The sequence below is a fragment of the Sturnira hondurensis genome, unplaced genomic scaffold (genome assembly GCF_014824575.4).
Source record: "Sturnira hondurensis isolate 20B ecotype Veracruz unplaced genomic scaffold, ASM1482457v3 Scaffold0014384, whole genome shotgun sequence".
NCBI classification, from domain to species: Eukaryota; Metazoa; Chordata; class Mammalia; order Chiroptera; family Phyllostomidae; genus Sturnira; species Sturnira hondurensis.
The window spans coordinates 38,496,584-38,523,104 of NW_028087015.1; the positions used below are offsets into that span (position 1 = coordinate 38,496,584).

General features: G+C 34.4%; 1 protein-coding gene across 4 annotated transcripts in view; it reads left to right on the plus strand.

Moving 5' to 3' along the window:
- Positions 1-26,521, plus strand: part of NIPBL (NIPBL cohesin loading factor) — a 182,376-nt gene that overhangs the window by 111,757 nt on the left and 44,098 nt on the right. For all 4 annotated transcript variants that reach the window (XM_037063192.1, XM_037063190.1, XM_037063194.1 and 1 more), the window contains 14 exons: positions 820-1,002; positions 5,031-5,228; positions 5,470-5,541; positions 5,640-5,729; positions 8,198-8,301; positions 11,256-11,342; positions 13,555-13,786; positions 14,566-14,717; positions 15,284-15,364; positions 16,072-16,172; positions 17,547-17,685; positions 22,525-22,607; positions 23,199-23,331; positions 26,017-26,160. In XM_037063192.1, the coding sequence (XP_036919087.1) occupies positions 820-1,002; positions 5,031-5,228; positions 5,470-5,541; positions 5,640-5,729; positions 8,198-8,301; positions 11,256-11,342; positions 13,555-13,786; positions 14,566-14,717; positions 15,284-15,364; positions 16,072-16,172; positions 17,547-17,685; positions 22,525-22,607; positions 23,199-23,331; positions 26,017-26,160 (1,799 nt within the window). The remainder of the gene's footprint in view (positions 1-819; positions 1,003-5,030; positions 5,229-5,469; positions 5,542-5,639; positions 5,730-8,197; positions 8,302-11,255; positions 11,343-13,554; positions 13,787-14,565; positions 14,718-15,283; positions 15,365-16,071; positions 16,173-17,546; positions 17,686-22,524; positions 22,608-23,198; positions 23,332-26,016; positions 26,161-26,521) is intronic.

Here is a 26,521-nt window from a genome sequence, read left to right on the forward strand (position 1 = left end):
AATATATTTCTTCATAACAGTTGCTTTGGGGGGGGATTAGGTAGTATTATGTTAATAGTTTTTATTGTATTGATATACATCCTGTCTTTACTGTTTCATTGGAAAATATGAACTTATTTCATAACAGACTTGAATCTACTATTTTTAGTTGTAGATATTTGTATATTTTAAAATATTTTTGTTCTTTTTATCCTACCTTTCATGTTTCTGTTATTTTTAATTAAATGTATATGTGTTATCTGTTTGAGGAAATTTTCTCTAACACTAAAGGCATTATCTTCTCAAATAGACATTGATAGCATATAAATAGACATTTAAAAGCATATAAAACTCTTGTTCCATCCACTATATACAACTACCAGGATCATACAGGAAGACAAGGACATGATAAGTGTCCTCAAATTCTTCTCATTTATACTGATGGATAGCACTGCTTTCAAAATATCTGCTTCAATTCTCTCTAAATCAAATCTGGGTGCTATCAAGAAGGTGAGATGTACCCCTTATCACAAATACACGTGATAATGGCAGTGGATCTCTGGATTCAGAAAGGCTTGTCAGGAAAATATTATATTAAAAACTGTTGATATAACTACATACTATTGTATTTTTTAAATTGTTACGTAATGAAATATATTTAAAAACTGCATTATCAGTTTAGGGTTAAGACTTACAGTTATAAATGACTGTTTTATTAAAATACAAAAGTGACTTGACAAACTTTTGTAAATACTTCCATTTTATTTTCATTATGGTAATTTAGTTAAAAACTCTGTTTTATCTTTAGATTGACATTTCCTTCTTGCCTTTCATTAATAGGTAGTATAGATCAATCAGTGTTAAAAGAATTACCCCCTGAACTCCTGGCAGAAATTGAATCCACCATGCCACTTTGTGAACGTGTGAAAATGAATAAACGCAAGCGTAGTACAGTTAATGAAAAGCCAAAATATGCTGAAATCAGTTCAGATGAAGATAATGATAGTGAAGAAACTTTTGAATGTAAGTATCACATAACTTTATTATTACTTTAGAACCAAAAGGCAGATTAATGTGTTTGTCTCATTTATAATTGGATTAGCAAGAGTACAGTGATCTTAATTTGTAATAATATAGCAAGATTTTTTTCTTTATACGTAAAACATGTATAAAAGATGAGATCAGTTGGCACCAAGAAAAAAATCTAATCTACGGTTAGTGTCAAATAACACATATGCATGTGTATATGTGCATTTAGCAGACATTTATTGAGCTCCTCCTATGGTATATGCTAAGCACAGAGAATAAAAAGACAAATAAGATGTGGTCCGTCTTTGAAAAACTTTTCATTCTAATGGGGGGGAAATGTAAACAATTGTAGTACGGTGATAATAGTAAATCCAGGGTGCTGTGGGAGCACATTGGATTGGCATCAGAAATCATACTGGGGGTTCAGGAAATGCTTATTGGAGGAGGTGACACTTGAGTCTTAAAGGACACGTAGGAGATAGCCAGGTGAAAGATAACTTAAAACCATACTATCACTAAATTATGAATGGATTAGCACATTGCTGATTATCTGTGTGGTTTGCACCTGGCTTCTCTTTTTTGCCCAGCTGTGTCCTGGAATTCCTCCCTTGTTTCACTGTTTTCCAGAGCTGGCTTCTTCACTACACAGCTACCTCTCTACAACACTGTGATCACCTGTCTTTGCACTAGACTTACTATGCCTCGCCTGTCTTCCTACTGGTCCACTGAAAAAGTTCTTCTCTTTTATCCCTATCTTCCTTCTTCTGGAGCAAGAGAATTGAGCCTAGCCAAGAGGGGTCAGCAACCTTGTTTGACTTAAACGGCATTCAGTGGAAACAGACTATGGGAGATCTTCACTTGTGTGCCAACTGACTTAGTCATTATGACCAAAAGAAGTGGGAAGACCACCAGTGTGTTCTACCTTTTCCACCTAGTGTCCATAGATTGAGGTGTGACAAGCAAGGGCAGGAAAGACAGATGCATGCTGCCATTTTTAAATGTATATTGCTGATGGAAGCTCTTCACCTGCTCCAAAGTTTTCAATCAATGTTCATTTACTCTGATCGTCTTAAAATTGTGAGCTCTTGAGCTATGAGCAGTAGATTATGAATACTGAACAAATCTGAACAAAGTTTTAAAATTGAAATAAAATATATAGCAAAGTTAATCTGACATATTTAATTACATGTATACTTGTTACCGCTTGTATTATGAGATGTATTTACATATAGTATATTTCAATGGCTAAAGTTACTAATTTTATTATAATCAAACATTTTGTTCATTTGGGAATATATGCACTGGAAAGGGAGAAGAGAAAGGAGATCAGGTGGCCTAGAAACTTACTCCCTTTTATATGCATGCTTCTCCTCCCTCTTCCCTATCCCCCTAATACATCACCCATTTCTAAAGGGAATAGCTAAAAAGAAGTTAGTTAATTACAGATTGATTTCAAATCATACTTCAACTGTAGTTCATTGAGAGTGACTGTTTGCATTACTAAGCTGATGAGAATTCTGAAGCTACCTTACAATTAAGTAGAAAGGACAACATGATCAGAAATGCCCATGTAGTGTAAAGTAGGGGAGGGAACCACCCATGCTTCATGTTTGTCATCAGTGCAGTCACTGTACTTTTCCTTGTTTCTATTATGAGAGCTGTTGTCTTATCTTAGAGGAGTACAGATTCATATTAAAGCCTCGGATCCCCTTGTATCTATGTCCAAGTATATTAAAAACTAATATTAGTTAGAGACCCTTATCTTCAACCCCTGATAGGAATAAGAGAAGTTTCTCTGGGTTTTGCTAGAGATCTCAAAGCAGATTCCTGTCTTTCTTGGTTTATTTTTGGGCCATAACATAGAAATGTTAATGTTGGGGCCACTGATTTTAGTGATGAAAAGACTCCAGTTGATAGTTGACAAACAACTAGATTGTGATTGTACCTCAAGAAAGAGAATATAAAGGAAACACAGTGCAATACAAAATATAGAACTAGTATGAACATACATAGAAAGCTTATGCTGCTTTGACAGAGACTTTCAAAAGTACAAAATTTTACTGTAGTTTAATCAAATTGGTTTCCCAAAAATCTAAAACTAAGGAAATAGTTTAGTTGAAGGAGAGAGGGGAAGGACTGAAGGGTAATTTTGAAACTTCGGTCACACAAATTTGGAAGCCACAGCTCAAATATAAGATCTGGGGGAGGGGAAGGGAGATATAAGAAGCTAAAGAGAGATAATAGGAGAAATTTGTATATAAGAATAAATTCTGTTTTGTGTACTCATGACCATAAACCTACTTTTGCCCCACCTTTTGTATTAAGTCCCTCCCTACTTCCAGGGTAATAAGAGAAAACTGAAGGAACAAGCCAGTCACAATGCATTGGGGTCCTGATAGCCTATTGCAACACTTAGTGTCTCATAGAGGTTGGGTTTTTTCTAATTTCCATTCCATTTTCATCTAAATTGCCTAAAGTTTAATAAATTTTAACAAAAGTTTTCATTGCCTAAAAATTACCACCAATACAGCATAATATATATACTTGCTAAAAACTATAAGATTTTTCAAGCATGTCTCATAGACATGAATGCTTGAAATATATTTCTTATGAAATTAATTAAAATTTACTAAGACAGAGTAGGTCATATTTGAGATCATAGAATACTGTTTTCTCACCAAGTTTGTTGTTATTCCTGAGATTTGGTAGGTATTTCAGTACTTGTTGGAAAAAAACATTTAGTGAATGGTATCCATAAATAGCCTGTTTCTCTGACACACACACATACATACACACCCCTATTTACATTTTTATATAAGGCAAGCCCTCCCTACAAGCATATACTCGGGCATACCCTAATAATAAAAGGAGAAGAAATTTTACCTTTTCCTTATATGTTTTAAAGTCAAATTTATGCCTAATCATGAAGAAAATCACTGAAGGTTTAAATATGTTCATTTACATTTGGCCTTTTATGAATCATCTTGCCCTGTCAAGCCTATGACCACAAAGAAAAGGAAACAAAATTATCTTTTTCTGTCATACTGTCAGTAGATTGGACAGAAGGGTCCAGAACTAGAAACTGAATTAGATTGTTGAATAGGAATAGCTGGGGTGGTGTGTAAGGGTAAAATTAACCAGGGTATAGATAGACATTGATTATCCACACAAGGACATGGGTACAAGCCTACATGGACCAAGGTTTGGCTTCCTTGAATCTAAACCAGATAGGGGACTCAAGCAAGAATTTTGTTTTAAGTATTTGAGAATTGATCTTAGTTGGGGAGTCTGAAATAGAAGCCAGTTACAAGAAAGCAAGGGAGTCCAATTTAGATCAACAGACTAGAAAGTATTTCATTGTCAACAAGTGGTCACAACAGCTAGTGTATGATCCCAAGATGTAGGACACATCAGTTCTCTATTTTAGTTTTAACTTGGTGGTACTGTACCCTAGAGCAGGTATGGTAAATATTTGTCACTTCTATTGCTCTCCATCTCCCAGTGAACAGACATTTCTAATGAGTCACTCAGTTGTGGGCTTAATTTGGCTGTTAATTGATTGTATACATGGTTACCAATATTCTGTAATATTTTCAGTAGTTTACTTTTTCCTTCTTACCCTGTTCCCCATCAAGAATCCACATGCTTTAAGATGTTTCTGTTTTCATCCAAATCCTAGATAAAGATTGCTTTACATGCCTTAATTAATCCAAAAGTTCAGATATTGTCTCTACTGACACTGAATACCTCTTTGAAATGAGCACTGTGGTTTAATTCAGACAGCATTCATATCTTTATATATTAGCAAACCAAGTTCATGTAAAAATCTTTAACTCTAGATAGCTAAAATAAGTGATAACATTTCTATACCCTAGTTTATATTTCTGGTTAAACAGAATGACTTGGAATTTCCTAGTTCCATATGTGTAGATTTTCGCCCCCAGGTAGTTCATTTTTAAAGTGCAAGTTTGAATGTTATTTTTAAATGAGGTAAAATATTTGTCATGGGGATTTGCTTCTAGCCTCTAGGAAACGACATAAAAAAGATGATGATAAAGCTTGGGAATATGAAGAGCGAGACAGAAGAAGCTCTGGGGATCATAGGAGAAGTGGCCACTCTCATGAAGGAAGAAGAAGTTCTGGTGGTGGTCGTTATCGAAACCGAAGTCCATCAGATTCTGACATGGAAGATTATTCTCCTCCTCCCAGCCTTAGTGAGGGTAATTCATCAGTATCAACAGATATGTTACATAAGCCAATTTAAATTTAGGGCTATAACTTTGAAGAATATTTAATATTTTATGACTTAATTAACCATTTTTAATCAAGACAAAAATGTGTATTTATTTTGGACTAGCAATGATTATCATTTAAGTATTTGATTAATGGAAGAAATCAAACAGATGGAAACATTTTAAGTTGTCATTCCTGCATTTCCGTATTTATTTTTGTTCCTTTTAGTTGCTAGAAAAATGAAGAAAAAAGAAAAACAGAAGAAGAGAAAAGCTTATGAACCAAAATTAACACCAGAAGGTAACATTTTAGTTCATTTCTTTTTATTCATATTCTTCAACTTCCATTTTTCTATTTGGAATGTGGATATAATAAGCTTTTTTTTTTCTGTGTTGCAGAAATGATGGATTCTTCAACTTTTAAGAGATTCACAGCCTCAATAGAGAATATTTTGGATAATTTAGAAGATATGGATTTTACTGCATTTGGTAAAATAATTTTTAAATATATTTATCTCTATAAAATCAGTTTAAAATACTATATTTATTTACCTATCTGCCAGTTACTCTAGTGGATTCAAAGGCATGGTCTGTGTTTTCAAGAAACTTAAAATCTAGCTGTGAAGTCAAGTCCAGTCTATGTTATTAAGCAACTGAAAACTTTGGTATAAAAATCAAGTATTAAATAATTAGATAAGTATTAATAGTGTCTCAAGAATCCCGAGAGTATAGCCTCCACAAGTTAGAGTAATTAAGGAAGTCTTTGTGCAGATGAAACTTGAATAGGCCCTAGGTATGGAAGGAAGCTATAGTAATGATGTAAAAATAGGAACCCATTCCTCTATAAATTTATCCTAATACCCAATGTGTATTGAATAGTGTTTGTCAAAAGTATGTTAACTGCTAGAAATGCAAAAATAAATACCTCAGCCTCTGGCTTTAACTACAGTAAGTCCTCACTTAATATCCTCAATAGGTTCTTGGAAACTGACTTCCAGCAAATTAGTGTATAATGAAACCAATTTTACCATAGACTAATTGACAGAAAAAGAGTTAACATCCTGTGGCAAATTGCTGGTCACAAAAACGTCACCAAATTTCTAAATAAAGACCCAAAACACTTCTACCATTAAACATTTGAAATAAATGTGAGCTATACACAGATTTAAGAAAGATTAATAAAAACAAGATAATTATTTTCCAGTCGGCTCATTCCAATTTAGGAAAGCAAGTGGTTGGAGTCTATCCCAGCAGCTCAAGGTACAACGTGGGACCAGCCCTGAATAAGATGCCCTTCCATTACCAGGCATATTCACACAAACCCATACTCACTCAGACAGAGACAAATAGACATGCTGATTAACCAAATACGCACATCTTTGCAATATGATAGGAAACCCTAGTGCCCAGAGAAAACCCACATAGATATGGGGAAGACATGCAAAGTCCACACAGACAGTGGACCCAGGTGAGAATCAGTTGTTTGTTTTCCTCATTAATGTTATACCAAACAACGTAGAACAAAATGAAGTTATTCAAGGACCTTCTGTAATACATAGTCTAATATGGAAAACAAAATAGTAAACCAATTAAAATACAATATAATTAATATAGTAGTCATATATTTTATAATAATATGTGGATATCATAGCTATAAAATATAAAATTCAAAATATTAAATTTATATAAAAATATGGCTCACAGTGTTCAGAGCTGCTCAACAATTTTATGCCACCTTCAGCTGGTACAGACACTAGTGCCTAATTTATACATAAGCCATATGGGATATGAGCACTTTTTATATGAGTTTATCTATTTGAAAATTCCGTAGAAAATACATTACCCTTTATCTTGAAAGTATTTGTATTGTGACAGTTTCTTGCCTAAGTATCATTAATGTTTTTTTCCATTATTTGGAGTATCAGTTCTTCATTGCTAAAACTTCCCAGTTGTGTGCTGAGAAACCTTTGTCTTCCTCTGTAAATAATACAGAGAAATCAGTTACAAAAGTGGGGGCAGAGTAGTGTTGGAACCCAAGGTTTACAGGCATGGAACTGTTATCTTCTCTACACCCAGAGGAACATGGTTAAAGAGAACTTAGTAGGGAGAAGTTGTAGAGTGAGCTGCCTTGATAAAAGCAGTGACCTTTTGGCAGAGGTCAAGGTCAATTTAAGGAAACTTTTCAAGGAAGGAGTCAAGGATATAAATACCCTAACCTTTGCTCACCTTCTGTTTGATCTTCAGACAGGGCACCCCACTGGCTATAAGCCTGTGCAGAAGCCCAGTGGGCAAGGGAGACTGTTGAGGTCTGTACAGATTAGCCTCCTAGGGAAAAGAGTTTGGCTGAGGGTATATTGAAAGTTAGTAAAGATGAGATAGCTTATCTCCTCTTCCCATCTTAGTTGCTGTCCTTTTAATTAGGGTTTGCTTGAGGTCTACAGAGGCCTCTTAGGTTATTGTTTAGTTAGTTTTGTTTTGTTTTTTAAGTTTTTTTTTTTTAAAGATTTTATTTATTAGTTGTCTTTAGAGGGGAAGGAGAGAGGGAGAGAAACATCAATGTATGGTTGCCTTTAGTGGGTCCCCTGCTGGGAACTGGTCTGAAGGGAACCTGCCTGCAACCCAGGCATGTGCTCTGACTGTTTTTTAAGGTTTTTAAAATTTATTTTTAGAGGGGAGGGGCGGGAGAAAGAGAGGGAAATATCAATGCGTGGTTGCCTACCACACACCCCCTACTGGGGACCTGGCCTGCAACCCAGGCATGTGCCCTGCCTGGGAATCCAACCAGTGACTCCTTGTTTTGCAGGCAGCCACTCAATCCACTGAGCCACACCAGCCAGGGCTGTTTAGTTTGTTTTAGAAGTGTTTGTATGTCCAGAAATTTTATTAAAAAGTTAAGCTTACTATTTCGAGCTATTTCTTTTACCTAAACTGTTCGTTTGTTTGATTTGGTTTGTCAGGTGATGATGATGAAATTCCTCAGGAACTACTCTTAGGAAAACATCAACTTAATGAACTCGGCAGTGAATCTGCTAAAATTAAAGCAATGGGTATAATGGATAAGGTATCTCACTAAAGTAGAGTTTATGAATTTACTTAATATCTAATGTTTAAAGTGTTCAAGGTAAATTGCAAAGTTACATAAAGTAAATAATCAAAGAAAATTCATGGTTGCTTCTGAGAGTCTAACCTGAATTCTTTCTTTTTCTTTTTTTTTAACCTTGAATCAAAGAAATATTCTGCACATTGTTCTAAAGGAAATCATTTCATTGAAAGAGCCATCGATCTCTTCATGTTTTTATTTTTTATTGTCTCAAAAAATTAGATTATTTACATGCATATATACACTAAATTTTTTCTGACATTTGCTTTAATCACTTACACTTGTGAAAGAGTAAAGCTACAGTCACATTAAGTCCATAGGCTCCTTGCTGCAGGCTTTATAATCTGTGAATTGTCTTTCCTAGGAGCTGTCTGTTGCTCAGTAGTCTCATTGCACTGATGGAATTGCAGGATATTTTTTATTGTTAATAATTTCAGACAACAGTGACAGCATCAAGGAACTGCTTCCTATAATCTTTATGAGCCACCATTCACCCCCTAAACTATTGCATGATTTCTATGCAAATACAATTTTTAAAGGAATCACCTCTTCTCTTCTAATCAGGCTCCCTCTTGCAGAAAATTATCTACTCTAGGTCTTAAGTTTCCTAGTCTGTAATTTAGAGATAATGATTTGTTCTTCAAGAATAGTGAAAGAATTAATCAAAAATTATCTTTGCCTATAGAGTTTATTCTAAACAATTTAAACTTAGTTTTCAATTTATCATTTTAAAGTAGACTGTAAAACATTTTGATGTTTCACAAGGTTAAGATAATCAGGTATTTATTTTATATTCATTTATGTATTGCCTATTACCAAATAATAAATGTGCCATAAATTTGATGTTTTTATTAAGCTATAATTGACATTTAACATTATATTATTTTTAGTTATACAACATGATTTGGTATTTGTATGTATAACAAAATGATCACAACATATGTAAATCCAGTTAACCTTCATCATCACAATACAGTTTTTTTTTCTTGTGATGAAAACTTTCAAGTTCTACTTAGCAGCTTTCAAATATGCAGTTGATCCTTGAACAACACTGGTGTGAACTGTACAAGTCCCCTTATACATGGATTTTTTTTAAGTAAACACATTTCCTTGGTATATTCAGGTTTCACAACCTTGGATTGAAAATACTCTTTTCAAGCACAGTTTGTTTAATTCACAGATGTGAAAGGCCAACTGTAGTTAAGTTTTGGGGGAGTCAAAGTTATACACAAATTTGGGGCTGCACTGTTACGGGTAGGCATCCTTATTCATGTTGTTCAGGGATCAATTATATAATGTATTATTAAGTACAGTCACCATGCTATACATTACATTTCCAGGACTTATTTTTTATCTTAAAGCTGAAAATTTGTACCTCTTGACCACCTTCACCCGTTTTGTCCACCCCCACCTGTGACATCCATCAGTCACTTCTCTGTTACCTGTGACTTCAGTTGCTAGTTGTTGCTTTTTACATTCCAGATGTAAATGAGATCATACATTATTTGTCTTTCTCTATCTGACTTGTTTCTTTAGTCTATCCACAGTCCTCACAGTCTATCCACAGTCCTCACAGTCTATCCACATTGTCACAAATTTTCTTAATTTTTAGGGCTAAATCATATTTCATTGTACATATATGCTGCATTTTTTTATCTATTCATTCATTGGATAAATCAGTGTTGGACACTAATTGCTTCTATTTCTTGGTTCCTATAAATAATTCTGCAATGAACATGGGGTGCAGATTATCTTTTTTGAATTAATGTTGTTATTTCTTTTGGATACATACATAATTGCTGGATCATATGGTAGCTCTGTTTTTACTATTTTGAGGAACATTCGTACTGTTTTGTATAGTGGCTGCACCAATTTACATTCTCACCAGTAGTGTAAAAGGGTTCCCATTTGATTTTTAAAGACAGGCATCACATAGTTAACTGAGAATTAATGGCTGTTGGTTTACATTGATATTACTATGTGTAGTGAGGGTATATTGATTTATCTTGTACATAGGAATATGGCATCAGTTTTCTGAGGGGCCACTGCCAATTTTAGGTTTTAATTCATAAGTTCCACAATTGCATGTAGCTAAGAATATTCTTTTTCAAAATTGAATTTGCTGAGTATTTTCAAAGTATCAAAGGTTTACCAAAAGTCACAGTAGTTTAATCTATTGTTAAAACCCAGCATAAATAATGAAAATATACTTATGTTAGTACTTTGTTTGATCCTCCCATTTGACTCTCTGGCTGATTTGGGTGTGAGTCCTCGCTGCACACTAGTCTAAGAGACCTGTTCAATCGAAAGACTGTAAATACCAGTTGCCTCCTGGCTGAACCTCTAAATCAACTAATTTTTTTAAACAGAAGAATAATCTTTGTAATAAGTAAAATAGGACATATTAAAATAATAAGATTGCTACTAAATAAAACAATGTATTTTTTACATTTGTAACTTTTATTTACAATTTTATGCTTTTGTTATTGAAAATACTATCTTTGGTTTTAAGACATTTGCTGAATAACATTCTAATGTGGGAACTATGCTATAATGAAAATAACAGATCTTGTGTATGTGTGTTTTACATGCATGTTCAGTGTCACTGGCACAAAAACTGGGTGCCAAGCATCAGAGCAAACTTAGTCTTGACTCACTGTATATAGTTAAGGGTTAAGAGTTAGAAACATGCGTATGCCCATTGTGTATTTGCTCTCCCATCATTCAGAACAAATGATTGATTCTCTATGTAGTTCAGACTTGAGGATGTAAGTAGGAAAGTTTCCTTTCTGTTCTTTAAGAGGGTGGTAATATTATATACTCCATAGCCTAACAGGGATAATTCTACAGAATGTTTCTTGAATAATTAGTACTTCTACCAATGATGGATAAAAGAATTTATGTTGCTGTTTCAGCTTTCTACTGACAAAACTGTGAAAGTCCTAAATATCTTGGAGAAGAATATTCAAGATGGGTCAAAGCTTTCTACTTTGTTAAATCATGTAAGTTTAAGATCCGTACTGTTTTTACCCTTACTGTTGTTAAGATATATTTTTCCATGGGAATTTTGGTTTATAGGGAACATTCCAAATTTTATTAATTTCAGCTTGTTACCACCATTTACTAGTTACATTCATCAGGCTTGCTGCCAGAGTTGTACTTTTAGAAATCCCAGATTGATTGTACACGTTATCAGTTTACAGCTCTGACATAAAGTATGAAAAATGATGACAGATATAAATTCATTTAATTTAAAGGACTGTTCCTTTATATTATGCTTTTCCTTGTGGGAGTGTGTGTGTTTAAAATGTCTTTTCATTTAAGAAGTAAATGATAGAGGGTAGTAATTCTGTTGACCTTCCCTGGAAAATTAGTTAGAAATCTTATGCTGATTTCCTAATGTATCCTAAAACATTAATTCTTAGATGCCATTTTTATACCTAGCTCAAATGGTAGTCAAAAGATTTAGATAATTCCTGTAAAGTGCTTAAGAATGTCTGGCATGTTGTAAGTTCTCAGTAAATGGTAACTGGAATTGTTATTACATTTTAGCTGTGTATATCAAAAGCACTTAGAACATGATATAATACTTTATGAACTGATTTAAATTACATTGCCTGAGATTTGCCTTCCTAGCATTATAGTAGACATTCAGAGTCATATGCACATTCAAATTGATCTTGATATCTCTTTCATTAATGAGTAGAAACATTGATGTTTGTAGCCATTTAATATAAGAGATAAAAGAATTGGGAAAAGTTTTGAATTATTGAACTTTCATTTTTAAAAGCCTGATTTCAAAAACAGTGTATTTATTTAAAAATTTTTCCAAAACGTAAAGAGCACAAAAGGTCCATATTCTTATTCATCAATAACTATTGTTAACATTTTTGATGTATATATACTTCCATTCTCACATGTAAATAAACACATACTATTTCATATATATTAGTATTCTCATACTAATACATATATATTTCATATATGTACTGGATTTTCTCTTATGAGGGACATATTCTTGATGTTTTCGGAAGCCACAGGATTGCTAAGTGATGTACTTGGAATAAGAAATTGTGGGGAAAAATCTTCAATGGCCTATTAAATATATCCATATTTTCCAATTCCCCCTCTAAATTCATTTTTGAATGATAAAAACAAAAAGTTTAGAGAAACCTATACTGGTAGTATGCTCCGTCTTTAGTCTACAAGGTTGTTTTTGTTTGTTTTGTTTTTTAGTTTAATTTCACAAGAAATTGTGATAAGTATCATCAAGGATCTAGAATTCTGGAGAGCTAGCTGATTCAGTCTTAATGAAATCATTTTTATTTCTGGAAACATTAGCATTATTTAATGTGCTATAGATCATCTTAATGTTTGGCATGAATGATAAACCTCTTTAATGGACTCTTCCAAACAGCAATTTTAATATCAAAAAAAAGCTACTTTATCTTATTTTTAAGTAGGTAGGTAAGAAATAAAATGAGAGAAAGCTGGAGAGTTAGGAAAAAGGTAATCAAGTTTTTAGGCATTAAAGATTAGAAAGCCCCTCTCTGCTTTAATTACTTTATTTATAAAGCAAAACCCTCCACTATAAGTAAGATTAAAAGTACCTCATCACAATTGCAATGCAGGCTGCTGATGTGTAAATTAAAGTGTGGTCTTCAGTCAGTTGTTGAATTATTCATTTAAAAAAATAAATTATGTTTTCAGTGGTATGCATAATCATTGCTTTTAATCTCAGTTTCAAAAATGCAGTGTTGTTGGAAAACAGGTATTAGAATGATAGGAACATTTTACTGCTTTTAAATAAGGCTCTACCTTTTGTTATTGTTAATTTTTGCTTTGATCTCACAACTACAATCAGAGTTTATAAAGTTCTTTTGACTATCATAATGCTTATACCCCAAATACAAAGTTAATGTATATAATTATAGTCTTTAGCTAAAATCTTAGATGTAGATACAGTACACAGGTAACGGTAACTATAACTTTGTCATTAGAATATCATCTAGTGGTGAAATTAGAAAACAGTATATTATGTTGAAACATAGTAATATTAGTATTTCTACTTCATTCCTAATGTTTTTAAAGAATATACACACATCAAAACTCTTACCATGTTTTCCACCTGTGAAAATCAAATATATCATAATTGAGGGTTTTTTTGTATTTTAAGGAATAAATGTGTTTCATTTCATTAACAATGTTTTATAGAATAACGATACTGAAGAAGAAGAAAGGTTATGGAGAGACCTTATTATGGAGAGAGTTACAAAATCAGCGGATGCCTGTCTTACAACTATCAACATTATGACATCCCCTAACATGCCAAAAGCTGTATATATTGAGGATGTAATTGAAAGAGTTATACAGTACACTAAATTTCATTTGCAGAATACACTTTATCCTCAGTATGATCCTGTTTACAGATTAGATCCTCATGGAGGTTAGTTTTCCCTTTTATATTGATAGTTTTTTAGTATAATATCAAAATAATCTATTATATAATTTTACCATGTTGGATGGATCAGAATGCAATGACTTAAAATGGCGTACAAATTAGATTACATAGAATGTAATAAACACTGCCTTTGATTTGACTAGAATATAAAGTTTAGTTAACCCAGTGTTTGTTCAGTTATTTCTTTAGCACCTATTTATGTATAATAAAGTAGTGTCTACTGGTCAGGGAAGAATCCCAGATAGTATAGCTTCTGGTTCCATTTATCACTTTCCCTTAATTTTACCCAAAATATTAGTTGTCTATAAAAAGGATTGACTCAGGATACATATTCTTTCTTTATTTAATAACCTTTTATAAATGAGCAGTGAAATAGTTAACATGTATATGGTTGAAGAGAGGAGGACAAACTTGGTTTCTGAATAACCTACATTTAGTTACCCATTTAATAATTGCATATTAACTTAAAGGGAAATAGAAACTTACTATCTTATAATCTTACAATTAATAAAATAAAAAGGAAGTAATATTTTAAATACAAGAATTTAATAGCCATTGAAATGTGTCATACAGTGCTGTTAAAATAATGTTTACTCTCTAACTAGATATACCTAGAGTAATTTTCTCTTTCAATAATATCCAGCTTTATTTACCAGGTTTTTATGTAGGAAAAAAAGTGTATTCTTTTAATTCAGAAAACAGTTGTATTACTATTCATTAAAAATTGTTAAAAGTTTATATATTTCTTGTTTTGAATTTTTTAGGAGGCATATTAAGTTCAAAGGCAAAACGGGCAAAGTGTTCTACTCATAAGCAGAGAGTAATAGTAATGCTTTATAATAAAGTTTGTGACATTGTTAGCAGCTTATCAGAATTGTTAGAGATCCAGCTTCTTACAGATACAACAATTCTTCAGGTAAGTTATTTTGAAGCATTTTCATATTTATGGACCAAATGATTTAAGAATAGAGAGTCTAATTGAGTTCAGTGTAACCTCACTCACTTGATAATAATACCTGCACTGTGTTAATTTTTTTTCATGCAGAGTATGTATCTTAAATTGAAATAAATTCAAGGGAAGTTTTAAAAAGAAACATTTTGTGCAGAAGATAGGTGAACGAATGTAGTATAAATTCCAAACCCTAATTCTTTGAAAGATATATTATCATTTTCCTTAAAATATGCCAGAACATTTTTATCCAGAATAGCAGAAATATTTTTTGTTTCTTTATATTTCTGTGATATTTATCAATCTAAAAGGTGGAGATTAGAGGAATTGCAGCTGTGAAGGAAGGTATATGCTAATATGTTTGAAGATGAAAGGGATCAGAGAAAGAACTAGGTGCAGATTAGTGAACGGAAGTAAATGCCCTCTTAGTGTTTTGCAGTAAGTTTGAGAATGTTTTAGAATTTAGTAAGGTAGACTGTTACTGAAATCAACTAGAGATGTGTACTAATTACGCTTTTTATGGGTGTGTGCAGGTATCATCAATGGGAATAACACCATTTTTTGTGGAAAATGTCAGTGAACTGCAATTGTGTGCCATTAAGTTAGTCACTGCAGTAAGTATAATTAATTCATATTTTTAGTTTATCCCCCAAGAAAAATATTGATAACATTTAATCCAAACTTGTAAAAATCAATGCAAATTTGAGTTTTCCATCGATTCATTTCAACATAAAAACTGTTTCAGTGTCCCTTAGGTTTTAAGCACTTCTAAATACTTAAAAATATTTTAGTTAGTGCCCTGGCTAGTGTGGCTCAGTTAGTGGGAGAGTTGTCCTGTAGACCGAAAGGTTGCAGGTTTGATTCCCAGTCAGAGCACACATCCAGGTTGTGGGTTTAATCAGTTGTCCAGGCACGTTGGAGAAAGCAACCAGTTAATGTTTTCCTCTCACATTGATCTTTCTCTCTCTCTCCTTCCTTGACCTCTTTCTAACAGCAATGGAAAAGAAATGTGCTTCATAAGGATAAGAAACAAAAAATATATATTTTTAGTTGGTAATCTATAATATTTTCTTTAAAATCATAATTGTTTAAAATCATTTGAATCTTTCTGTACTCTGACTCCTATAAGAATATTATTAATCATAGAAAAGCAGGTTATTTCAGTCATTGCTATTGAAAATGTTGAAAACATTTTCATTTTAAGTGAAATGTTTTATATTGCAATTTTTTATATTTTATATTTTTATCACATAGTATTATTTTTGTTCTACTTCTAAATAATTATAAAAACCTTAATTTGGAATCTTGTAATACTAAACAGGTATTCTCAAGATATGAAAAACATAGGCAGTTAATTTTGGAAGAAATTTTTACTTCACTTGCAAGATTGCCAACCAGCAAGAGGAGTTTAAGGAACTTCAGGTAATTATAGCAAAGGTCAAGTATAATTGAGAGCTTCATTATATTGTAGCCTTTATATATTTTTCATTATTTCTGTATAATTATTTATTTTAATATTCAAATAAAAGAGAAAGGGTTCATTCAAATGAGAATAAGAATATCTTAGATGTGTGGAATAACAATACGTATTTGGGCGAGTTAAATTCACTGATTCTCAAATGTAAAGATCTATGGCAGGGTTTTTCAGTCTTGGTGTTATTGACGTTTGGGGCCAGATAATACTTCGTTGTGCAGGGCTTTCCTATACTTGGTAACTTGGATACTTAGCAGCATCCCTGACATCTCTACCTACTAGATGCCAAGAGCAACACCCCTCCTCCCAATAAGTGACAACTAACATTAGGTTGGTTGATAAATATCTCCTGAGAAGCAAAATCATCCCTAGTTAAGAATCACTTGTCTATGAGAAGAGCAATAAGAAAGCGGCTGTAAAGAGTCAAAGGAAGTTTAAGGATTTTACACTAAGGAACTTGCATTTAATACTTTATATAGTATGAAGTCACCCAATACTGTTTTTAAAAGAGTCAAAAGATTACTCTAATAGCAGTGTAGAAAGTAGACATGAAGGTTAAACGCTTTAAACCACTAAGCACCAAATAACTAAGGAATGTTGTCCACTGCTGTGGTTAGCATTATTGCCTTTGTTGTCATAGGTAATCATCATCATTAGCATACCTATCATTATGATATTCCTGAGTGAATAAATGTGTTGATCTGATATATAGAATTATATTGCTTTCAAGGCTGCCTTCTGTAAAATAATTATTATTATCTTAATTTTTGAGACTAATTGTGTATTGAAAAACATCTATTGTACCTGAAGAAAAGCTATCAACATGTAAAATAATTCCTATGTTTTTATCTTTATAACAAAAGATTGAGAATTTGATTTTTTATATTCTATCCAATAGAACTTACACTATAGCACAGATGATTAAGAGCTGACTATATCAGATATTAGTAAGAATGAGTACCACAATGCAGGGGCATTTAGAAATCTGGAAGATTTTCCTCATTTAAAAAATTATTTTTAGAAGTATTTTATATTTTTCATTATAAATGTTTTATCTCTAGTAAACATGGAATGTGGGAAGAAATATTATTAAATATTTTATTTTCCTTTGTTTTAATTATCTAAGTATGTATAGGGATTCAATTGGCATTTTTTTCTAATTTACTAAAAATAATTAAACATGATACTACTGTAAGCACTAAAGCTAATGCCTAGAAGTATTGGTAATGAAAGCATCCTGAAAGTTAAAGGTAACAGATGACATGCAAAATGAAATTCTCTTTATACTCTGTATGATTTAAATATTTTCCTTTTCACTAAAGGTTAAACAGTAGTGACATGGATGGAGAGCCTATGTATATTCAGATGGTTACAGCACTGGTTTTACAATTAATTCAGTGTGTAGTACACTTGCCATCATCAGAGAAGGACTCTAATTCAGAAGAGGACTCAAATAAAAAAGTAAGAAATTTTTATAAGTTTTAAAATTTTGTACTTTTATAGGAAAAAGTACATATATGAGGGTGGACCCCTTGTAGTACATGCTTCCCACTCTAGGTGAGAGTTCTCAGAACCCATTTGTATCAGTGTACCAGGTATTGTTGTGAGAGGTTGCATTCAGCTTTGGTGAATATTTTTTTTTAAGATTTTATTTATTTATCTTTAGAGGGGAAGGGAAGGAGAGAAGGAGAGAAATATCAATGTGTGGTTGCCTCTTGTGGGTCCCCTGCTGGGAACTGGCCTGTAACCCAGGCACGTGCCCTGACTGGGAATCGAACCGCGATCGTGCGGTTCGCAGGCCGGTGCTCAATCCACTGAGCTGCACCAGCCAGGGCTGGTGAATATTTTTTAAAGACTTTCAGTGTGTTTGCCCATTTCATTATGGGCGATTTATAAGCGCACCTGCCCACACTGCACTGAGTGTTTGGCAATTTATGACCAAAAACATCATTACCCCCTTACCCCCCACCGTTCCATTCACCTGATCTGCTCCAAGCACCCTTTTTTTGTTGTTGTTGTTTCCCTGAGTGGAAAAAAAAGCCCTCAAAGGGAAACATTTTGCTGAAGTGGAAGAGTTGAGACAAAAAACAAGAGAAGTGTTAAAAGGCATCAAAATTGACAAGTTCAAAAACCTGTTTTTGAGCAGTGCAAGAAACATCATCTCATCAGCTGTATTGCATCAAAATATTGTATTATACTTTGAAGGTCACCAAATTTTAAACATCCAAGAATAAATACATAAATTTTTTTAATTTAAAAATTTTTTATTTCTTTACTTTTAGAGAGAGAGAAAGGGAGGGAGAAAGAGAGGGAGAGAAACATCCATGTGTGGTTGCCTCTTATGTGGCCCCCACTGGGGACCTGGCCTGCAACCCAGGCATGTGCCCTGACTGGGAGTCAGACTGGCGACCCTTTGGTTCACAGCCCATGCTCAATCCACTGAGCTACACCAGCCAAGGCTTCTCTGCCATCTTATAGAACTGAAGTTCTTATTTTGGGCGTCATAGCTGGGCTTTAGGACTTGCATTCCGTTTGAGACTGTTACTATCTGTCAGTGATAAAACAAATCATTTTGATCTGAGTTTGCTTTTTCCACTGTGAAATGGTGATGATGGTACCTAACGAGCCTACCCTACCGATTCGTAAGATTCAAGTAAGATATTGAATGTGAAAGTGAATATTATAATATGTAATACCTATATTAATATATAACATAATTGTAATATAATTAATGTATAAAATGAGTTTATGACCGCACAGTTAAGTAAATTAATTATAACTCAGATTTGTTTTTGGTTAGTAGATTTTATACCCCAACACTTGGTATTGCTTCAAACAAGTCCAAAAGAAATAGGAATAAATTATTAAGTAAAAAATGCGTATCAAAACAGGTCCCTCTTGGTTCTCCTTCCCCTCCTAATCCAATCATTTTCTCTCCACTCTTCCCTTCCGTAACCATCCACAAGTATCACAAGAGTGTTTAATCCTTCCATTTATATATTTATCTGCCTGTATTTGATGCAGAATTCTTTTTCAAATTTATATAAGTGATATCCTGACATATTTACAGCTAATTTTTTTCTCAACATTGTTTTAGTAGATATAATTTACTAATAGATTTCTTTTTGACTTGAGGTAAACACATATAACTATATCACAACTTTGAGCAAGAGCATATAATTAGAAAATATTAAATCATAATGTACATACAACTTTACTGAAATTTGTCAGTTTGCTCAACAAAGTAGTGTTCCAGTTTACATTCTTGCCTTTTGATTTTACCTATTCTGACCAGTGTGAAATACCATGTTATATTTTGCATTTTTCTGGTTAATCATGAGCTTTTTCCTATATTTATTTGCCCTTTGGTTTTCAGTCATTCAAAACTTTGAATGACTGGTTTATACCCTAGCCCTTAAATCTCTAATGAAGGAGCTGATTTTTTTTGTATTGTGTTCCAGTGTTTCATAAACTTAGAGCTTGTGATGATTTTGTATTTTCAATCACTTTCTTGTTCTGGCCTAGATCATGATAAGCAACTATTAATATTGCATTTGTTAATCACATTTGTCACTCTTACATATTTTAATACACTAATATGAACTAAGTATTTTAATTTTGTTTTTTAAAGTATTAAAATATGTTTAATAATGGCAGTTGTAGCCTTTCTCTTTATATATAAAACAATACTTAGCATTTTAGTATTTAAATGTATTACCAGGCTTATAGCCACAGTTGTGGTGTAGGTAAACACAGCTCACCTCCTCACACAACCACGTCAAAATTATAACTAAACTATACATCAGTCATCAGTCAGAGCCATCATAAATGAAGCTGAATGGAAGTCTTATGACTATGGAATTAAAGAAGAAATCACATTGAGACTAGTAGGCAGGACAGAGATGGGGAACAGGCTAGTCCCACACATGTATGGCAGATGGAAATCAGAGGGATATTTCAGGAGTGAGAGGTCCCAGGCCCCCCAAGCCCAGGGTTTGAGTTCTAGGAAGATAAGTCTCCATAACATCTGGCTGTAAATCCAGCAGACGTTGAGGCTGTCAAAAACAGAAGCTTCTGCAGTCCCGGGCTAAAGGGCTCATGCATAGGCTTACTTTGGACTCACTGCCTCTGAGCTCCATTTACAGGGCAGCAGCTTGAAAGTCACCAGAGCCACATGGGGAGGATCTGAATTGTCCAGCATTAAAGTGAGAGCTGGGAGGGAGCTTTCTCCCCGACAGAAGTGCTGGCAGAGACCATTACGCCTTTTACAGCCCTACCCCTTACCCTGTCCTCACTCCTGAACAGGCAGGCACTGTATCTGATACTTTATTAACCTAACTCACTCTGTTTGCTCCACTCAGCCTTCAGGCCCACCCAAGCTTTTTACAGTGGCTTTTCCATAAAACTGACTTGTCTTTACTCATGCTTCAGATTTTCCTAAATTCTCTCAAACAAGCAGCAGCTGGCTTCAGTGAGCCCCATACCTCTCACTGAGTTGCCCCAGGCCAGGCACTAGCAGCAGCTGGCCATGGTTCACAGCTGGGCCTCTCCTGGGCACCTCTAAGCCCAGCACAAGTATCGGCCATCTGCATATTGCTTTGTAGCTTATGCTGTGTGACTCTGGAAAAAACAGGTGGTGGCTGACCTCGAACATGGCAACAGCAATCAAGGCTCAAATACAAGAGGAAGGTGTACATAGCCCATACAGCGGGAGCACTTTGAGTACCCAGCTTCAGTTATGGGGGAGGCTGTGCCACTGGAATATTCAGGACACCTACTATACTAGGACACTCTACCAAGCCTGGGAGACATAGCAGCCCTACCTAATACATACACACAAACACAGGGAAGCTGTCAAAGTGAGGAGACAAAGAGGGCCAAATGAAAAGAGGGGAAAAAACCCCAAAACAGAACAAAACTCCAGAGGAAGAACTAAATCAAATGGAGACAAACAACCTCCTAGATGCAGACTTCAAAACACTGGTTATGAGGATGGTCAGAGAACTTAGCAAGAACCTCAACAGCATATAAAAGACCCAGTCAGAAACAAAGGATACATTAACTGAAATAAAGAACAATTTACAGGGAATCAGTAGTAGAGTGGATGACGCTGAGAATCAAATCAGCAATTTGGAATATAAGGAAGCAAAAAACAACCAATTAGAACAGCAAGAAGAAAAAATTCAAAAAGATTTTTCCCAGAAGTGTAAGGAACCTCTGGAAAAACTCCAAATATACCAACATTTGTGTCATAGGGGTACAGGGAGGAGGAGAGAGCAAGAAATTAGAAACCTATATGAAAAAAATAATGACAGAAAACTTCCCTAACTTGGTGAAAGAAATAGACATACAAGTCCAGGAGGCACAGAAAGTCCCAAACAAGATAGATGCAAAGAGGTTCACACCAATACACATCATGATTAAGATGGCAAAGGTTTATACAAAGAGAGAATCTTAAAGGCAGCAAGAGAAAAGCAGTTAGTGGCCCGTCTGGTATGACTCAGAAGCACCACACAGTGATACTTTTCTTCCTCCCTACATTCCCCTCTGTCTAAAAATAAATAAATAAAGTCTTTTTAAACAGTAAAAAACAGTTACCTCCAAGGGAGCTCCCATAAGATTGTCAGCTGATTTCTCAAAAGAAACTTTGCAAGCGAGAAGGGATTGGTAAGAAATATTCAATGTGATGAAAAGCAAGGATCTACAACCAAGATTACTCTACCTAGCAAAGCCATCATTTAGAATGGAAGGACAGATAAAGAGCTTCCCAGATAAGAAAAAGCTAAAGGAGTTCATTATCACCAAACCAATACTACATGATAATGTTAAAAGGTCTTCTTTAAGAAGAAGAAGGTTAAAAATATGAACAATAAAGTGGCAGTAAATACATATCTATCAATAACTGAATCTAAAAATATAAACGAGCAGAACAGAAACAGAATGATACAGAGAATGTTTTGATGGTTGCCAGGTGGGAGAGGGGTCAGGGACATGGATGAAAACGGATTAAGAAGTACAAACTGGTAATTACAGAATAGTCATGGGGATGTAAAGTACAAAATAGGGAATAGAGTAACCAAAGAACATACATGCATGACCTGTGGACATGGACAACAGTGTGGGGATTGCGTGAGGAAGTAGGGTGGCAATTGAGACAACTATAATAGTATAAACAATAAACTATAATTTAAAAAATAAATACATTACCTGTATTCAGTAATAACATAACATTAGCAACTTTTGCTATTTTATTTGTTGGTTATTTCTTATCTCTGTATAAATTTATTTTTCTCAATCTAGGTTGACCAAGATGTTGTCATTACCAACTCTTATGAAACGGCCATGCGAACAGCTCAAAACTTTCTTTCCATCTTCCTTAAAAAGTAAGTGTTGTAATCTTATCTAATTTTTATTTTGCCCAGTGTAGAGAATAGTTTATTTTAAGTAAAAAATGAATCCAATTTTCTACCATAATCTGAACCTTGTTTATATCTTTCTGGCTCTTGATTTTTCTTAATCTTTAAAATGAGGTACTTGGAATATTAAAAATCTAAAATTTTGTGAACTTGCTTATATGTTGGACTCCAAAAGTTAAAGTACTAGATTGGAATTCTGTACTTTTTTTTTTTTTTTTTTTTTTGTAAATTTTGGGGCATGCTAATTGAATAGGAAAATTGTAGAACGAGGCTACTTAGCCTCCATAAAAATGTATGGTAATGTCATAGAAAAACAGTGGTCATTTTCCAAAATGTGTTATTCTTACCAGAAAGCAATGTTAATAAATTAATTCCCTATAGTGGGGGGGCCAGGGGGCGATGAAGTTTGAGAAATAATTTATTTTAAACCATGTTTTTATGTACTCTCCTAATACTTTGTTATTAGGTATATAGAAGAGAAAACTCAGCAAAATTTCAGTCATATTGGTCAATAAGTCACCTAAATTGACAGCCTTTTTATTATTTATCTTTGAACAGATGTGGTAGTAAACAAGGTGAAGAAGATTACAGACCCCTATTTGAAAATTTTGTTCAAGATCTTCTTTCAACAGTCAATAAGCCTGAATGGCCAGCTGCTGAACTACTCCTTAGTTTGTTAGGGAGACTGTTGGTAAGAGTATAGCATTTAAAGATTATTAGATTACTAGAAGACAACATAATGAGGATGTACTCTGATTCACAGATGATGAATTCTTTAAAAATGTGTAAGGAAATATGACCATTGCATCTCTATTTTTGCATGTGCATAATTGTACACAATATTGTCAGTACCTTGTAGAAAACCAAAATGTTGTGACTTTGGTGCTTTCATTTCATTACATAAAATAATAGAGCCTCAGAATCAGTTGGGTTTTTTTGTTGTTGTTCTGTTTTGTTTTTTATTTTGGGGGGTGTTTTTTGTTTTGTTTGTTTGAAATTTTTATATTATTAGTTAAAAGCATCTCAACACTGAGTCATAAGTTATTGTAGCTAATTCATTTCAAAGCATGAAACTGATTGACATGACTGTAATTTTTTAGAGTATTTTGAAAGACATGACACTTTTTAGTCCTCATGTAACACAGTAGGGAAATGCAAAAAAAAACTGATTTTTTTGTTGTTGTTTTTACACTATTTTTGGACTTATGCAATACACATTTTTACAAAGCTCTTGGGACTTTATTTTCTGTGAACTGGAAAATAATAGTTTTCTACAACCAAAGTAATGTTTTATAGGCATCAGAAGTCCAGCCTAAGAAATCCCATTTTTTACGAATTAACAGCTGAGCCTTTTTTTTTATTGATTATACCATTACAGTTGTTCTATTCCCCCCTTCATTCCCCTCCATCCGCACACTCCCTCCCCCTCCATTCTCCCCCCCTTAGTTTATAACCACGTGTCTCAAGTTCTTTAGATTCTATATTTCCCCTACTATCCTTGCCCTCCCCCCTATCTGTTTTCTACCTATTGTCTATGCTATTTTCTGTACCTTCTCCCCCCTTCTCCTCCTCCCACTCCCCTGTTGCTAATGGAGGTATTTTTAAAGAGTGAAGAACACCTCCATGTGTTCTTCATTTCTATGGTTCCACTCCTGATCTAGCTTTCCTCTTGGTTTGCTTTTGTTTTAGGTGTGGTTGTTAATAACTGTGAGTTTGCTGTCCTTTCACTGTTCATATTTTTCATCTTCTTTTTCTTATATAAGTCCCTTTAGCATTTCATATAATAAGGGCTTGGTGATGATCAACTCCTTGAACTTGACCTTATCTGAGAAGCACTTTATCTGTCCTTCCATTCTAAATGAAAGCTTTGCTGGATAAAGCAATCTTGGCTGTAGGTCTTTGGATTTCATGACTTGGAATACTTCTTTGCAGCCCCTTCTTGCCTGTAAGGTCTCTTTTGAGAAATCTGCTGACAGTCTGATGGGTACTCCTTTGTAGGTGACTGTCCCCTTATCTCTTGCTGCTTCTAGGATTCTCTCCTTCATTTTAATCTTGGCTAATGTAATTATGATGTGCCTTGGTGTGTTCCTTCTTGGGTCCAACTTCTTTGGGACTCTCTGAGCTTCCTGGATTTCCTGGAAGCCTATTTCCTTTGCCAGACTGGGGAAGTTCTCCTTTATTATTTGCTCAAATACGCTTTCCACCCGTGGTTGTTTCTTTCCCCCTTCTGGTATCCCTATAATCCGGATGTTGGAACGTTTAAAGATGTCCTGGAGGTTCCTAAGCCTCTCCTCATTTTTTTGAATTCTCATTTCTTCATTCCTTTCTGGTTGGATGTTTCATTCTTCCTTCTGGTCCATTCCATTGATTTGAGTCCCAGTTTCGTTTCCATCACTAGTGGTTTCCTGGACATCTCCCTTCATTTCAATTAGTTTAGCCTTCATATGTTCCTCTAATTTGTGATTATAATGAACCAGTCCTGTGAGCATCCTGATAAATAGTGTCCTGAATTGTGCTTCTGAGAGGCTGGCAATCTCTCGGTCGCTTAGAGTTATCGGCTCTGGGACTTTGAGTTCTTCTTGCGCCATCTTTTGGGCTGTTTGTGCCTGTTATGTAGCAGGATCAGAACCCTAGGTTTTCACCAGAGCAGGGCAACTCAGTGGCTGGGTTGTGACACTGTATGTGGGGACGGGGTCAAAGAGGAGCAATGACGTCCCATCTGCCGCCTCCCGCCGCAGCTGCCACCGTCACTGGGGCCCACGCGTTTTGTCCCACTGCACTCGAGTGTGCCACCACCATCAGCCCTCCACCTCTGGGTTCGCCCTCTGGGGCCTGCGTGGTCCGTCTCACTGTGCGCTGATGTGCGACCGCGGTCAGTCTGCCCTGCACCCTGACTGGGTCCGGGCTGCCTGCGCGCCTAAGTCGGGGGATCTTTCCTGCCCGACCCTGCTCCGCTGCTGGCTCCGCCCCTCTTACCGTCCGTTGAACGGTTCATTGTTGTCGGACTTCCGTATAATTCATTTATCTGTCCTTTGGTGTCTTTGTTCTCCAAACTTTTGTTGTGTTCAAACTTGATTGTGGGAGAAGGCACAGTGTTTCCACCTATTCCTCCATCTTGGTGGAAGTCCCTCACAGCTGAGCCTTTATTTAAAGAAAGTGACTATGTTCTTAGGTTTAAGCTATAATAATTTTTTTGTGAAAATGTTCAGAATGCAGAAACTCACTAGTCAATTACATTGTAGAACAATATCACAAGAAAATTTTTCTATTTCAGATGATATGGCATAGATTTTGAATTTATATACTAAATTGTTATAGAAAATATAGTTATAAACTGATTAAATTATACCAAAATTTGCTTTATTTTGATGTATAGGTTCATCAATTCAGTAACAAGTCAACAGAAATGGCTTTAAGAGTGGCATCTCTTGATTACCTTGGAACTGTTGCTGCGCGATTGAGAAAAGATGCAGTCACAAGCAAAATGGATCAAGGGTCTATAGAGAGAATTTTAAAACAGGTATTGAGATAAAGGATTAAAATTATGGAGATAAATAATATTTAAGTACTTTCTTTAGGTATGTCATTTTGCATGCCATTTTGTAGGTTCACAATCTACTTCTAAAAGTGGGCTTTTCAGAAGCCCTACTAGTAGAGAAAGTCGACACTTAGGGTGAAATATGTCTACCATGAACATTTAAATGATTTACATAAATCTTTAGTTTGCTTTCTTTTTACAGACTCTTGTTACAAGTATATGATGCTATTTTCCTTTTGGGTTAACATGTTTCATTTAAATCTTTAGTTTACTGTGATACTGAGTTTTTCACACTCAAATTGTTTTGTACCTTTGAATGATTTCTTTTGATTTCTTTTTCATA